The sequence below is a fragment of the Orbicella faveolata genome, unplaced genomic scaffold (genome assembly GCF_042242905.1).
Source record: "Orbicella faveolata isolate gen_17 unplaced genomic scaffold, um_ofav_v1 contig_2, whole genome shotgun sequence".
NCBI lineage: Eukaryota > Metazoa > Cnidaria > Anthozoa > Scleractinia > Merulinidae > Orbicella > Orbicella faveolata.
This window is the reverse complement of record NW_028301547.1, coordinates 2,435,897-2,452,218: the sequence shown is the minus strand read 5'-3', so window position 1 is coordinate 2,452,218 and position 16,322 is coordinate 2,435,897. Positions and strand designations below refer to the sequence as shown.

The 16,322-nt window shown below is 39.9% G+C and overlaps 1 protein-coding gene across 2 annotated transcripts; it reads right to left on the bottom strand.

Moving 5' to 3' along the window:
- Positions 1–4,565: 4,565 nt before the first annotated feature.
- Positions 4,566–15,618, bottom strand: LOC110058261 (uncharacterized). Of its 2 annotated transcripts, none has more exons than XM_020764879.2 (8): positions 14,218–15,618; positions 11,825–11,967; positions 11,014–11,173; positions 10,453–10,565; positions 9,861–10,007; positions 9,383–9,596; positions 8,566–8,796; positions 4,566–8,009 (listed from the first exon to the last, which is right to left on the bottom strand). In XM_020764879.2, exons 1-8 carry the CDS (start codon positions 14,234–14,236, stop codon positions 5,686–5,688), a joined length of 3,351 nt encoding a protein of 1,116 aa, XP_020620538.1. In that variant the 5' UTR covers positions 14,237–15,618; the 3' UTR covers positions 4,566–5,685. The 2 variants fall into 2 exon arrangements, with proteins under 2 accessions (XP_020620538.1, XP_089145006.1); XM_089288880.1 differs by lacking the exon at positions 14,218–15,618 and adding an exon at positions 12,411–14,189.
- Positions 15,619–16,322: the final 704 nt, after the last annotated feature.

The following is a 16,322-nucleotide window of genomic DNA, read 5'->3' as shown; positions in this document are numbered from 1 at the left end:
ACCAAGGTCGAATACTTAAAAATATAATTGGTTGTTAATTAGATTAAATGAATCATTTTAAATTGTGAACTTGTCAATTTACCCTTTTCAGATTAGATTAAATGATTCATTTTAAATTTGTGATCTTGTCAATTTACCTTTTTCAGAATGAAGGGCCGAACAATTTGATTCTGCAACTGTTGATGGAGTAATGTTTGAGGTTTCCTGTAAATTAATTCCCTTAGCCTACTCAGTGAAATCTAATTTTGACAACGCACTGTCTCAGGTACTAAGTCAGAAGTTCTTATGGTTGAATCCACTTTTTTCGTGCCAGAGCACAGGGATCCCAAGCCCACGTTTCGAGCGGTTGGTGGGTAATCGGTGTTGCGTGACCCTGACTACGTAATAAAAACACCGATTAACAAAATGAACTTTCTCACTTTTGTTATTTCCTGTGTCCTTTTGGTGATTTTTTTCGATCCTGTTTTTCCTTTCCTAGGAAGGAAAGAACAGGATAGAAAAAAAATCGGCTTATACTTCCTTATTACTTGAGACACTGAGCTGAATAGAACTGCACTGAGAAATCTTGAATTGATCAAAGAAAGCCAATTAACTGTTCAACTGCTCAACTGTCTTGCGGTTTAAAGTGTGGCTGGCATGTCTCGGAAATAACGGTGGTTTCACGGACGACACAATGAGATTAGAATTGAGAGGTTCTTCCTTCGCAAAGACGAATGCTTTTAGGTGGGTAAAAATATATCTAAGGCGTGATAACCACAAACCTGACGGAAAAAACATTAACTGATCGTGAATCTTTCTTGTAGCAATCTTCAACTTTTTAATCGAAATAAATTTTAGCGTCGACTCCAAAGAGGTCCCCATGTACGTTCTTTTTTTGTCTTTTTTTGAGTGTCTTTTTTTGATAGGTAAATCTAGGGAGAAGATTGTTTTGCTAGGATCTCAGACAGAGACAACCTGGAATGCGATGAAAACAAAGCACACTGTTGTTGATTTATTCAAAAAAGCCGCTAGATGATACAAACGTATACGAGGAAACCTCACGAAAGAAATTTAATCTGGTTACACAGAAAAAAGAAGCGATTAACACATAAAAGAAGAACAAAAGTCTCCAATAGAAGTTTTCTATATATATAATTTACGTAACACAAAAGTAACGGAAAGAAGCGTAAGGTGAAAATGCATGCGCAATTTCAGTTTTACTAGTTCTAGTCGCCTTCTGTTGAATGCCAACAAGAACATTTTATGAAGGGAGGAGACAATTCTATTAGAAGAAGGAACACTAACACACAAGATTAAGGCTCGAATACATTTTTATTTCCTATTGGGGATTTTGAGTTAGATGTGTTAATTTTGTGGCAGTGAAAACCAGTGAAAACTCAGCTGGATGGAGCCGGACCGAGTCAGCTATTACGGCGTACAGAAATCGAGAGCGAATAATCTAATTGTTTTAGTATAAATATATACTAGTCGTTTAAAACTATAACCAAATTCTCTTCACAGATACTTTGAAAACGCAAAGAAGCGGCCGTCACTTTATTATCAAGGGCACACTGTTGCGCTGCTCACTATCTGCAACAGAATAGATAGCGAGTAGCGTAGCCAATCAGAGAACGGCATTCGTGATAGAACGCTAATAGATGTATACTAAAATCCGATAGAAACGGGGTTCATGTTTTCTATTTCTCAAATATTGACTGAAACAAAGCCAGCTACAGAAAACTGCTTTCAATTTTAGATACCTCGGAAATTCAAGGAGGCGATAGATTTATTATACCTCATCTAACATCTGTTTGTTGTATTCAGTTATACTTCCAGAGAGTTGTTGACACAACGGTCATACCTACAAGCTCCAAAAGAACTCAAGGTGTGTGGTTTGCAGTTTTGTGTTGTTATTCCTGCCAAAATAAGGTCTGGCGTAATTTGATTACCACCTTGGAAAACTTTGTTCTGTTAAATTAGATCAAAATAATGTGATCACGGGCTTAAAAGAAAACAAAGTTCTTTTGTCAAAGGAGAAAGGCAAACGTACAAAGACGGCTTATCGTTATTTTCCGGTCATATATCAGCCACGAGACCCTGCCAAATTAAATTGCTTAATACCTTGAGAAAATATCGCACACACACAAGAAAGAATTTAAAGGTCATTGGACCTGGCATAGTTTGTTTCATGCAAACATGATAAAACTTTATTTCACCGTTGTCGACATCCGCCCTTTCGCAACAGACTGGAGCATAGGGCAGCGATAATCCGGACTTATTTAGTGTTTGTTTCCTCTCGAGGCCTGAGACGCCCCTTGTTAAGCTTTATTTCACTTCAGCTTTTCCAAATGAAGCTTCGTCTGGCGTGTGCCATTACGGGAAACGGAAAGCACCCTGGACAGCCATTTCCATCTTCAAATCTTGATTTTTCTGAATTTGATGTTCACCAAACACTGAATTCGCTCAATCAATTTACGGCGCTTATCAACAAGATTACTATGGCCGTCTATTTTTTGCGGGGTTTTTGTGGCATATATCAATTAGATCAACACTTATGTGGCACGTTCTCCGGCAATACCGGTAAAATGAATATTTTTTGCGGTTTTGGCAAAGGGAATTTTGATTTTCACTTGACCTGTCAAGGAACCGAGCCACGACCAATATTACAACGTCAAAAGGTAAATAACTGTTACAAATACCTCGAAGGAACACAGCTTTCAGCATTTATATGTTTTGCCTTTCTTACTGTTAACACGGAGACCCGAACTTGAAAACAAAGGGAAAGGGATATCTGTGGTGTAATAGTAAAAATCTTAGCTATGCAAAGAAACAAAACAAAGCGGATTTTCTGTATAGAACGCATTTCAATCTTGCCCAAATCTGCGAATTCTAGGCAGATCAGTTTTGTCTCATTTTGTTGAGGTTTCATTCTATGTTCAGATCAGTTTTTCTCGGACGGAATCACCCATTATGCAGCAAACAGGCCCTACGACTGTGAGAAACGAGACTCGGGTCTTTCTCCTTTAACCCGTTCTCTGGCTTGCGCTTATCTTCAAGGGCAATATAATCTAAATCAAAAGAAGCCGTATAGAGCTCGTATCGGATACACTGGTTCTTAGTGGAGTTACAATTATCTCGCTGTTAATTAATACTAATCAGTGAAGAATGTACGAACCTTCGCGTTCTTTCATTTTTGTGGTTTATCTCTAAATGGGTATCTTCATTTAATTCCAAAGCCGGTATGTTTATCGCTCTTTCTCGTAAGCACAACATGCAAACGGAAGATCGCTTCACGCATCCAAACCGTCTGGTTATTACAGGATGTCTTTGGTTAAGCGTGTCATGCTCTGAACAAGCTTTGTGCATGTGCAGTTCGCATAACGTTTTGAGTATTTTGATGTTTGTTTATAAGATTCCAGATTATTTCACAGAACTCAAGAGTGTTTACCATAAGCCTTTGCATGGATAGCAGCCCGAGTGGGGGAGGGGGGAGGGTACACCCTTATATGGGCTATATAGGTATGTGCGGCCCTAAAGGGTATGTTTTTTTAGTCGTTTTGGTTATAAATAGGGTATCGATTATTTGGCCATTTTGGTCTTAAATAGGGTATGGTTTTTGCACTCTAGTCTTGAATTGGGTATGTTTTTTAGAACATCAAGAAGCTACTTTTCCAACATTATCCATCAGACCATTAACCAAAGCCCTTCACAATACCTTGAGTATCGGTCTGAACTGGGTAACTAATTATAAGTAATGCCCAGTTCATACGTCGCATTTCTGCCGTGTCGAATTCAATTCAATTAAGTGCGGCAGAAATGCGACTGTGGATTCATACGTCGCACTTGTATCGCACTTAATTCAGAATTTATACTGTCGGGTATGTCGGCCAGCGGAATATGTTTTAAACGTAGAGTATGCAATATGGCGGACGAAAATACTGAGCGACGAAGGACTTTAATTTGGCAAAAATTGACTGCCAATGGAACGAGGAGAAGGCTGACAACGGAGCAGTATGTGTTGCAATATGTTCAGGTTGCATTGGGTCGAGAATGGCCAAGTTTCTTCTTTTTCTTTGACGAGAAAACATTTACGCATGCTCAATACAGTAACATAATGTATGCATTAGATTTGACACAGCAGAAATTCGACGTCTAAATCTCTGTCGGATAATGCGACAAGACCAGTCGAACGTGCGGCAGAAATGCGGCAGCCGATTCATACGTCGAATTTCTGTCGAATTTAATTCGTTGAAGAAATGCGACGTATGAACCGGGCCTAAGGCAGGTCTGAAACATGGAATTGATTCATTAAGATTTTATATAGGGTATCGAATTTTTGGTCAGGTCATAAATATAGGGAAGGCAAAATGTTTTGGTTTTGGGAAGGGTCTTAGGAACGGTGGGCCGCACACTCCCACCCAATTATTTTGTGAGCACCCCCGGGAGGGGGGGGGGGGTGGCTGTTTACGCGCCTTCCTGTCTAGAAGCTTTCTGAATGGCAATGGCAACCCGCAAAAAAGTAGTACCACACGGTATTTTCACCATGGTGAAAAAAAACAACTGAGAATTAAACGCAGACAATATGCTTCATTATGCACAGTTTAATTAGTTTCTCAAACAATTGCTCCCAATAAACACAACATGACAAGTTACAAGTTTACAAAGACTACATAAACACAAGTAAGAGGAATTTCTCTTTTTTTGCAAGTTGTGAATGAAGGTTTCAAAAACGTGTTTCCCACATTGTGAATTCCATTGAAAAGTAGAACAAAATCAGGGACCTAATCACTGTCAGATAATAAATAACAATTCATTGTAATAGGCCCTTTGCACGATCCGGTCACATGGTACGGAATTAATTATGCTGGGACGCAAGTTACGCAGTGGGACTTCCAAAACAAAGGAACTCGTACCAGTCCAGCCCAACTTTCCTTTGTTTTGGAAGTCCTACTGCGTAACTTGCGTCCCAGCGTAATTAATTCCGTACCATGTGATCGGATCCTGCAAAGGGCCTATTAAACAGTCACAGTGAACCATCCATAATGCCTTGCAAGGTGCGATGTTCTTCCTAATGGCCGATAAAAAAAACTGGTGAACAAAAAACGAACTTTGTCGACGTGGAGAAGCATAACATTTCACGACACAATCTTGAAAGATGCTTAATTTTAGTGTGACTAGATAAAATAATCGGTCTTGAAAAAGTGACAACCGATCTTATTAACCAAGTTTACTTTAAGCGAGAGCTCTCCACAATGATGCATTGCTGAAGAATATCACGTGACGTGTGACGTTTAATCAGTGAAACTTCTCCAGTTGAAAAACAGAACTCACGAGGTCGGTGAAATCTTGTAGAATTACTTTTGGTATTCGTTAAACATGTGCTTGATGGTTATTCTATAAAGTAGTATTTAGGAAATGTAGTAATTCTGTTCTAAATGAACTAGGTTACGCTTTTAATCTAATTTTAATTTAAAATCTCTTTCAGAACTTAGCTTAAAACACTTAAATAACGGAAGGAAGGATTAAGATTCTGTTACGTATTCTTGAATAATCAGTACCTTAAAAACAAGACAATCTGATGAATTAATATTGTTTCAGATACTTTTTACTCTATCTTATAACCTCTACTCTCTGTACATTTCGAATCACACTTTAACAATAAAAATAAGTCAGCTCTCTGCGAAAAAACAATCAAAAGAAATAAAATCAATTCCTAGCGTTTTGACAGTGCCTAGCAACCACCGCAACCATAGCAACAACAGCAACGCCGACGACCATAGCCGAAGCGATCACGACGATCACAACCGAGGACACGACGACAGCATTATCGGAGGTGTCAAGTTGAACGACTTTTTCGCACTTAGTGTTGTTGCCGGCGGTCGCCACGGCCGTGATGTTGTGAGCTGCAAGCGTTTTGTTGGTCGGTTTTTCGCTGTCGTCTTCATCCAAGTCGATGTAGTCGGTGATTTCTCCGATTTCTGACTTGCTGTCTGCACTCTCGGGGGATTTGCTTTTATTTTTGGATTTTTGGCTGTGAGTGTTAGTTTTCTTGGATTTGGGAAGATGCAAAGTGATTCTGTCGCCTTCCATTTGCGTCGACACTGAGTCGATCTCCTCGCTTTCCGTTCCAACGACAAGATAGCGGCGGCCGTCGATGGTGATGTTGCCGATGAATTTATGAACACCTGTCTTTTTCTTTTTCTTTTCAGGCTTTTCTTTCGCGACAATATGCTCCCTTCCTCTTGCCGTGCTCTCATGTGATTTGGAAAGAATTTTTTCATCTCCCAATTTACCGAACACTGAAATACCTTCCGGTAACCCGTTCAGTCCTACGCCCATTCCTGAGCCCACGTCTTTGCTGGTTAGTAATTTGCTAGTTGCTATTGGCCCTTGTTTGTGTGAGGAGAAATCCTTCACTTTGTTTTGTTGCTTGTGCTCTTCGTCTATGATGTCGAAGATCTTCGGAATCTCAGGCTGACCGCTGCCACCGGCCGCATACGCGCTCGGCACCGACGACTCATCGATTATATCGAGAATCTCCGGCAGCGTGCTAACCTTGTCCGAGTGCCCACCGAACATGGCTGTTTTATGAGTCATTTTCACCGGTGGTTTTTCTGAAGGAAGCATAGAGACCTCTTCCACGTGACTCGAGGCGAGGTGCTTCGTGAAGCCGTGCTGACGAATGACGTTTTGCACGTCCTCGGGGACGAAAGATTGCTGATTAGGCCAGACGTGTACTGCGGGCATTTCAGTAGTTGGTCGAACAGTCAGCGGGTTGAAGTATTTGACAGGCTTGGCGCGCTGCGGACTCTGCTGCTCCTGGACAATATGTTCAACTTCTTTCACAGTGTCAGGGATGAGCCGTGAGCCCGCTGCATAGTGAGGAGGGGGGCTGGTCATAATCTGGTGCTGAAAGAATCCTTTAAGGAAACCAGTCGGTCGGAAAGGTTTTGGTCTTTGCGCTGAATAATCCAACTTCTTGTTCGACACGATGGACTCAATGGCTGGAGGGATGGATGAGGGAGGGCTTGCAGTGGTCATTGCCGGCGGTGCCGCAGTCTGTGGAGCGGCCGTGGACATGGTAATCACTGTCGGAGGTGCCACAGTCTGTGGAGCGGCTGTCGGGGCAGTGGAAGCGGTTGTCGATGTTGTCTGTGTTGTCATCGCAACGGTTTGTACAACAGGCGTGCTCGCTGTTGTTGCTGGAGTTGCCTTTGTAGGAGACACAGCACTGTGTTTATGAACAGCGGGATTTTGATCCCGAAAATTAATGATAATATCTTCGATCTGCGAAGGTGCTTCCGCTTTCGGGGCAGTCACACCGCCCTGATCGCTCATAAACAGATCAAGCTGGTTTTTCGAAGGGTTGCTGGGCGACAATTTTGGCGAGTCATAGTATGAATTTGGATAAACATAGTCGTTCATCGTTTGATCGATATAGGGTTTGTCCCGCCATGGGGACCAGACTCCCCCGTGTTTGTCTGGATTTGCACTATCATCCGCTTGGGGGTAGACAGGGGGCGTGGATTTGCGGTAGTAGAACTTCAGCCGGTCAATCATGACTTTCAAGGTGTTGGGCATAAAATCAGCCAGGTTATGATACTCACACGGGTCCCACTTGATGTTAAACAAGCAGGGCTTTTTCTCGGGATTGCAAATTGGCGCTTTTGTGTACAAAAGTGGATGCGGGTGTTTAACTGTGCAATCGACGGATGCATCCTTAAGATTACTTGGCTTAGGAACTTGATCTAACTCGTGCGAGCTTTCTGGCCTTGGGTACCAGTCGCTGTAGAAACTGCGGTTTTGGTGAACTATCATTTTGTAGTCCCCAATCCTCAGAGCCGCCTTCTTCTCTTTCAGCGAATCAAGACCGTGTAGGATCTCGTAACGCGGAGACTGGGCATCACTGGAAATGGTCTCCCATACATTGAAACCATCAATTGGTCCCAGGCCTTTCACGTCGCCTCCAGCCAGAGCGTAGAAGGTTGGTAACCAGTCTGAAGCATGTAGCAAGGCAGTTGATACTCGCCCTAAAATGTGCGACAAAAAAAAAATGTTTAGTGAACGCCCAAAACGTAATAGCTTCGTATCTGAAGTCCACATAAGAATAATCTTGTTATTATATAAACTGCGGTGCTTTACAAGGATTTCCAGCCCCGAGAAAATAAGTCGTAATTTTACAAGTGAAAAAATTACGGTAATTTTTCACTGTGATGTATCGAGGTGTCATGTTTGACCCTTTAACTGTACTTAAAGTTGTTGTTGTATGATCGAAACATCTTCTGATCTTCATCGACGTCTTCAGCAATCTTCGGCTATCTTAGGGAATCTTCGGAAATTTCCGAAAATGTTGAGAAACGTTCGTGTGCCCTTGGGACAACCTTTGAAGAATCTTCGGAAGGTGGTCGGAAATCTTCGGAAATTCGTCAAAAACGACGTTTTTAGTATGTTTAAAAAATAAAAAAAACATACATGGTTGCTTGTAGATATGGAATTTCTCTTCTCGTCTTCAACTTTATTTCTTGAGTTGAACACTCGAAGAGAAATTCCATATCTACGCGCGCCTATGTATTATTCCCTACTTACCTCTTTTCTTTATAAGTGGACTGTGGACAAATCCAACCCCACGCACTCCACCCTCCCACAAAGTGTTCTTGGAACCTCGGAGCGGATAGTTGGAGCCCGCGCTGGCGTCCAATCCACCAGCGGCTGCTCCGTTATCAGTGGTGAATATGATGATGGAGTTATCATAGAGACCTTTCTTTTTTAATGTCGTCACAATCTGACGCACTGACTCGTCCAAAGCTGCCACCATACCTGAAGTCAAAAAATTACTTCAATCAAAGAATAGAGTGGAAATTACACGGGAGACTACTGGGAAACCATTGCTCATATCAAAGGCTCCTTAGAGCTACTACTAGAGCACTTTCGTTCGCCTCCTTCGGTTGCCCCTTGCAGCGTGTCATTCGAATAAGCGCCTCTTTCAATTCTTTTCGTAAGCGCCTTTGTCCTTGGTTCAATTAAATCCAGGTTTGATGCATGAATCAATTATCTAACAGAATGGAATGAGTGAGTGAGTGAATCTGAGGTCCATTCCCAAACCTCATAGCATGACTTACGTCATACCATGAGGTAAAAATGAATCTTGTAGAAGAGGCTCAGTCATTTATTTTTGCTGAATTTTAAGAAACTCAGTAAGGTAACCAGACTATAGAATAGTAAAATTTTCAAGAGCAACGCTCTTTAAACGACAGAATCATAGAAACCCAACCGAAATGGAAGATGACTTGGACATAGCGGAAACAAAAATGGGTCAACACATGGACAAAATCTGAAAACGTGCCATCAATGTTTCCACGTATAGCTCGTGTAAAAGAGACGAACTTTAAGTGCTTTTCAATACCTGCAAACGTTCTTCTTTTCTCGTCGCCGATGTAGCCGAGTCGGTCGAGATATTTCTTCGGTGCTTGGAGTGGATTGTTATTATTACCAACATGGACGGCTTGCTGAGCGAAGTAAAGAAACAACGGCTTGCTACCATCGTGACCATTCAGAACTTTGTCAGCCTCGCGAGTAAACAAATCTGTGCCATAAGTACCTGTTTCATTGTACACGACCTGTGAATAAAAACAAACGCACTTAGAAAGCTATACTGGTACATTTCAATTCCAGGTCAAAAATGTCCCTCGATTCCAAAAATTTCGAACGTCGGCTAGTAACGTTTACTATGTACACGACGCCCGAATTTTAATCAATGAATGAATGGCTTCTTGAAAGTCAAAAACAATAACTAAACTGGCAGATATTACAGTGAACATTGTCTCTCGCTAAATGTCAAAAGCTAGGTAACCAACTACGTAAAAGTGATTTTCACTACTCACGTCCAAGTTTCTTCTCAAATCCAGCCCATAACTTCCGTCATAAGTCACGTGACTGAAGTAATCTTGACCGGAAGTCCAGAAGCCGTAGAAGGAATCAAATCCCCTGTAGGTGGGGGTAAACTCTTTAGCGAAGAAACCCAGCTGCCACTGCGAGGATAGAACATCAGAAAATACAGAAGGTTAGTTAGAATAAACCACTGGTAGAAACTAGACTATTTTATTGAAAGTAATCGTGACAATAGAATCAAAATTACTCATTAAAATGTGTTAATGAGTGAGAAAATCAACCCTTTGTTCAGAAATCTTCGCAAATACTCTATACGAAAAGACAAAGGAAGATACGACGCAAATCTACAAAAGCACTGCTGCCTGCTCGGTCATTATGGCATTTGTAGCAATCTGCGGAATAGGATAGAAAGACTAGAAACGACAAATTATGTCTTGTTTTATAGAAGGCAGTATTGTTCGTTTTAAAAAGTTTCGTTGGCTTAAATCAGGCCTTCTTACTTTAACTATTTTTTCTACTTTCAATCACAGAAAAGATCGCACACTAAGATAATAATGAGAATCAGAATCAGTTGAAACAAATCACCTTTCCTACAGCATGGGTTGAATATCCTAACTGCCTCAAATGTTCCGGCAGAAGCTTTTCTTTAAGTGGCACTCCAAATGGCTGCCTATTGTGGATCGTGTCGTGCTGAAGCCCTGAAAAATAGTAGCGAAAAAAAAATCAACCCTTGACTATCTTGCACGCGCACCAGGTGAGCATATCAATGTGCTTGCACGCGCCTATCACGTGTCTGGCACGTTTTTGTCTCGCGCGTGCTTTGAGGGCAAAGTTGAGTCCTGAGACTGAATAGAACTATCGATCATACTTATTACCCACTCTGCAGTAAGCCCCTGTCAGTATTTCCTACCATCTAGTGCGTGGAATCTTGATTGCAATTGTAGCCATGTTTTTGGCCGTCGTGTTGTGTTGTTGTTAAGAAATTTTATCCCCGTGTGACGAGCAGTTTGGGCAACTCGACAAAATACTGAGGGGAAGGGGGGAGGGGGGTTAGGATCTGTACAGTGATTAAAAACAAACCATCAAGGCCGCTAGCGACACGTTTAGTACAGTGCGTCATGTTACCCAACAAAACAAATCTTTTACCTAAATTCAGGGCGTATTTTCCTGTCATGAATGCTGCTCTTGAAGGCGAGTCCATGGGCGACACGTAATAATTATTTAGAATTACCCCCGAGTTCGCCAAGCCGTCAAGAGTGGGTGTCGGGATCTGGGGCGAACCGTGGAAACTGACGTCATCCCAACCCTGGAGAAGACATCAGTTAATTAGAAATTAGCCAAGGGAACGCAATACTAACTAGGCACAAATTAAATGGGATAAGATTTGTCAGATAAAGTGGTTTAAAGGAAACGAGCTCAAACGTCAATAATCTCCTAGCCCACTTTAACTCGTAACTTGCTAACGCAATCACGAGTTGAAAATGAGATATTTGTATTTTAATGCACTCTTTTTCAGGAACCAAGGAGAATTTAAGCATTGTGACGTATTAAACTCAATGATCCCTGTTACTGACTGATGTTCACATCAGCTTGTTGAAATAAAAAATGCAAGTTTGTTTGGGTGATATGACGATGCTTTAATAAAGAAATTTCGATTTGTAGTTAAGCTGAACACATTTCATACCCTTAAGATAAAAAAGAGAGTAATAAATAAAAAGTTTAACTTGGGTAGTTAAAATGAAAAAAAAAAAAAGAAGAAGAGACAGAATAAAGAATAGATTTCTAAAGATAGAAAAAGAAAGTGAAAATGTAAAGTTTGAAGTCGTTTAAACGTAAAAAGAAAAATAATTAACTAATTTTTACAGAGAAAAAACGAGATTCTTTTACGGCAGTTCCATTCATGCCTTTCAATGTTAAAGCTGAAACTTTAAATGAATTAAAAGAGAACTTTCCTCACCAAGTCATCAGCAACTATCATTATAATGTGTGGCTTTTGAGCCCCTTGTGGTTGTTGTGCATCAAGGCAGTAAATTGAGTAAAATATAACAAGAATTCTAAGAACCAATAATCGACAGCTGCCCGGAGAGGAAGCCATATAATCTACAAGGGAAGAAAATGACACAAAATTAGTCACGCCTGTAGTTTAAAAAAAGTTTGTTGCAAAAAGCGAGTAATTTTAATGATTCGAATTTATTTGGTTCATAAACAAGAATTATTCAACTTTTAAAAAACGATTTCGGTTGATCAGCCACCCTTTACGTGTCATAGTCTTATTGAAAAGCACTCAGAAACTGAAGAAAAGATTTCGGCTTTTGTTCTGATAATTTGAAAATTTACAACTTGTGTTTTGATTTCGAATGTTTTCTTGATGTTTCATGTTTCTTCGGGGAGGAGATTTTTCATCGGGCAACACCGTAACGAAAAGAAAACAAATTCAACGTAAAATTAAACATAAAAACGCCTCCCTTTGTCGATGTTTAATCGCGTTTTTCAAAGTAACCAAGCGAATTAAAAGATCACGACATCTATTGAACTGAATCTACCTTTACAGCCTCAAGCCGTCACCAATTCATCTCGCGACAAACATACACGGTTCGCAAAGAGATTTCTCCGCTCTCTTCGCTCGGAGATTTACGCTAGAGAAAGCTGTGTTCAACGAAGAATTTGCCAACCGAATACCAGCACGTTAAGAAAACAAAACCAGCAAAGCAGTGTTCGGAGGAAAATAGTTACCTCTACATCTAGAGGTCATTTGTAACGGGTACCATGATGAAAATATGTGAATTACGATCAACAGCCTTTTGATTGTGAAATTGGCGTCAAACACTTGACAAAGATAGATGGGAAAATTTAGAATGTCTTGTTTTTCTTCGCTCTTGTCAAAAATAAAAATGTCTGAAGTCAATTTCACAAATACTAAGTTTAACTCCATAACAACGAAATCTCTTTTAAATTATTTTTCAATTTACTTTTTATGATTTAGTTATGGCCGCCCGTCGATTTTTAAATAGGGTTCAATACTTCCAAAAAAAAAGTTGATGGCAATAAAACTTTTCTTCTTTTCTGATTGACTCTGACAAAAAACTTGCCTGAACGTTTAAATCGCCTCGCACATGATAATATAAAACATGTTTCTTTTCAAATCCTTTCTCTGTTTAACTAACTTTTTATGCCGCTATGTTGCTGAACAACCACTGAGCAAACACTGAGCAAACTTCTGGCTGACAAAATCAGTCGTGTGAAGACGGCACTTTCAGTTTAGAACTAGTAAACAGATAAAGAAGTCAGCACTGTCCACTAGTAACTAGAAAGACATTAGAGTCTGCGAGTCTTAAACGAGCGAGTAAAAAACACAGTTTATAATTTGATTTATCAGATTTATCAATTAAGGACCCGTTTGTAACCATTATTATTCGCAGCTCAGTCTGTTAAACAGTATTTGACTACAAGAAAGAACTTAATGGACTCAACACGTGCATTTTAAATTGAGAAACTAAAAGGCTGTTCAAATTGACAAACCGGCTCAAATTCAAGAAAGAAAAACTGTCAAACTAAACAGTTGGATCCTTGAAGAAAGAAAAACGCTCTGTTCATGTACCATTAGGGGTGCAAATTCGTGCCCATATTACTTTAGTTTAAAAAAGCTGCTGATTTTCCTTGTATTGGTAAGGGACGGAGAAATTTCTGCTCGATACGCTTTCTCTGAAGCTTAACTTGATTAAAATGATCAATTATCTTAATTATCTCTCTGCTTTCTACTAGAAATAACTGTTTTGGTAATAGGGCCATTTTCCTAATGGAAAAATTATTAGTAACTTGAAGTATCGGTCAATCCACTGATGAATCATTTCAATTCAGTGTTGAAATTCGCATGGTATAACTAACAAACGGTTTTAACTTGGAGAAGATCATACCAGTTGGTTTTTGTTCAGGTCTTTTGTGATTTTCGATGGAAGGCGTTTATTACAAATTAATGAGGCCTCTTTGTTTCGGTTTTCAGATGGTCTTCACCATCGATTACGATTGTGAAAACTCGATATTAAATGCGACAGTCCATCGAGTTTCTTCTCTGAAAATAACGGCTTGAAATATCCTACATAATTTTTTTAAGAAGGTCAGCCCGGCTAATTTCAGAGAAAAATGATCAAACAAATATTAAACTATTGGTAGAGCCAAGCATGTATTTGATCTATGGTTTTAATCCATGTCAAACCACAGATTCTACTAAGTTTTCTACTGAAGAAAGGTTTTCTTGTCTTAAACCCACCATACAATGGTTGACAATCAACTTATCTACTGCCGTAGTAAAGCACTTCGAATCATAATAGACCACAGACTAGAATATCTTACCTTGTGAAGTAACTCCCATATTTCTTTATCCCTTGATCCTCGCAACACTGATTAGCCTAAAACATCCATTAAAACGTCCATTCCTTGTGAAGTTGACACCAATAGATAATGTTCGAGAGATGGGGGTTAACGCAACATCTTGCAATACAAAAAAAATCTCCTAAATAAAGCTGCGTTCAAATCTAAGCGGTCGGTGAAGAACTTGGTGACTTCGTTCGTTTACAAATGCCAACGAGCTGGTTTTCCTAATTTGGCTTGTGATCAACAGGTCGCACCCGCTACGAGAAAAGCCGCTAAATTATTGACAGGCGCGAAAAGTCCGAGCAAGCCATTTGAATTTACCACTCAAGCGTGGAGACAACAGGCAAAAGGAAAAGCCTCCACTTGGTGACGAGGCGAGGTCGAACTAACGATTTTCGCTTCAAGCAAAGCTGTAAGTGAAGTAGACTGATGGAAAACGAAACATTACTTAACCTGACTTACAGCCGGCAGTCTTAAGAAGCTAATGCAGTTTGCTTTAGTCCGTTATTTAATCAGCTATTTATTTCAGAAAAGCTTCACATTGTCGTTAGTGTTGTATGGTATATTGCGAGAACGGACTGAAATCACACCAAGAAGCTAAGACCGCTATTAACAAAGCTTAAAAAATTTTTCTTGTGACAGTTTGCGCGGAGATACTTCTGATTGCAACTGGCAAAGACAATTTCACTTATGTTTATTTTTAAAGTACATATCTTAATACACCATTTTGCTGATTTTCCAGTCCCCTGTAGAGGCAAAATTTGATCTATTTAATGAATTAATGAGGCCATTTTTGGCCGAGTGATCACTTCTTGTCCCCACAAGGGAATGGAACTAGGAAATATTTGCATCAGCAAACTGGCCTATTGCCCAATTACCACTGTTTCCACCATTTTTCAGGAGTTCGAAATACAGCGCGAAATACACTGTACTGTAAGCACGAGACCTGATAAATTTTGAGCTCTGAAATATTAAAATACTTCAAAGATGTTCCTGATCAAATTTAAGATCTTCAGGTGAACTGAGGCACTTGAATGCCAGGAATCAATGCATATCCCTCACATTTGATTCCTTAGTCTTTTTCTCAGCCGGTATAAAAAAATAAACAGAGTAAGATTACTACGCGAGTCAGAATTTTAAACCTTTTCGCACTGGACTTTTCCTATACATGCGGTGTCTTGCGCCAAGTTTACACAGCTTCGAAAATGGCGGAAAACGCTCAGTCCATAGAAACGTTGATTGATTGGATAACAAGAATGAGACCGATAGTTTCGTCGTTATTATCCAATCAGGATCAACAGCGGCATTTTGAACGTTTCTATGTAATCTGCATTTTCCGCCGAAAATGACTTTTTGCCAAAATCAAAGGTGTCAAGCTTTTCAGAGGATAAAATCGATAGTTTCACCCCGTAAAAAGCTTCACATCTTTGATTTTGGCTAAAACGTGACTTTCTTCCGTAAACTCCATTGACATGTTGACATTAGATAAAATTCTGCATTTTATTTTCACGATGACGTTTAAGATCATGTTTGTTCACTGTCGGGACCTCGACAAATCTAAAAGCGCTTGTATGCGATTTCGGTAGTTGACAAAGAGGTAATCCTCTATAACTGCTTAGGATAAAAGAAAGGGATCATATCCCCCTTTTATTGAGAATCTTAAAATGAAAGTGATAAAGCTTGATTACAACAAATCGAATTTAAGTGGTCTATTTGAATGAAGTGAAGTTAATTCCAAATTGGAATGAATTTAACTTCACGTAGATTTTCAGATCCAGACAGTAGTCAAAAATAAAACGATTTAGATCGATCCTCGCAAACAAAACCCACTTGCAAAACGAATATTTCTGTTCTAGAATTGAAGCAGATGCGGTAATAAACTGATGCAAATGGGAAAGTGTTTGTTTTTATTTAATAACCTGAAAATATACCGACATAATTGGTCTACCTGCTGGCGGCGAGAACAATCTTCACATTGCCTTCTTACATCGAAATAGGTGTCTTTAATAAAACATCGTTTTTCCTTTCTTCATATCGGAGGCAGATAAATAATCTCACTGTCCTTTTTCGAGCGAGATAACGGC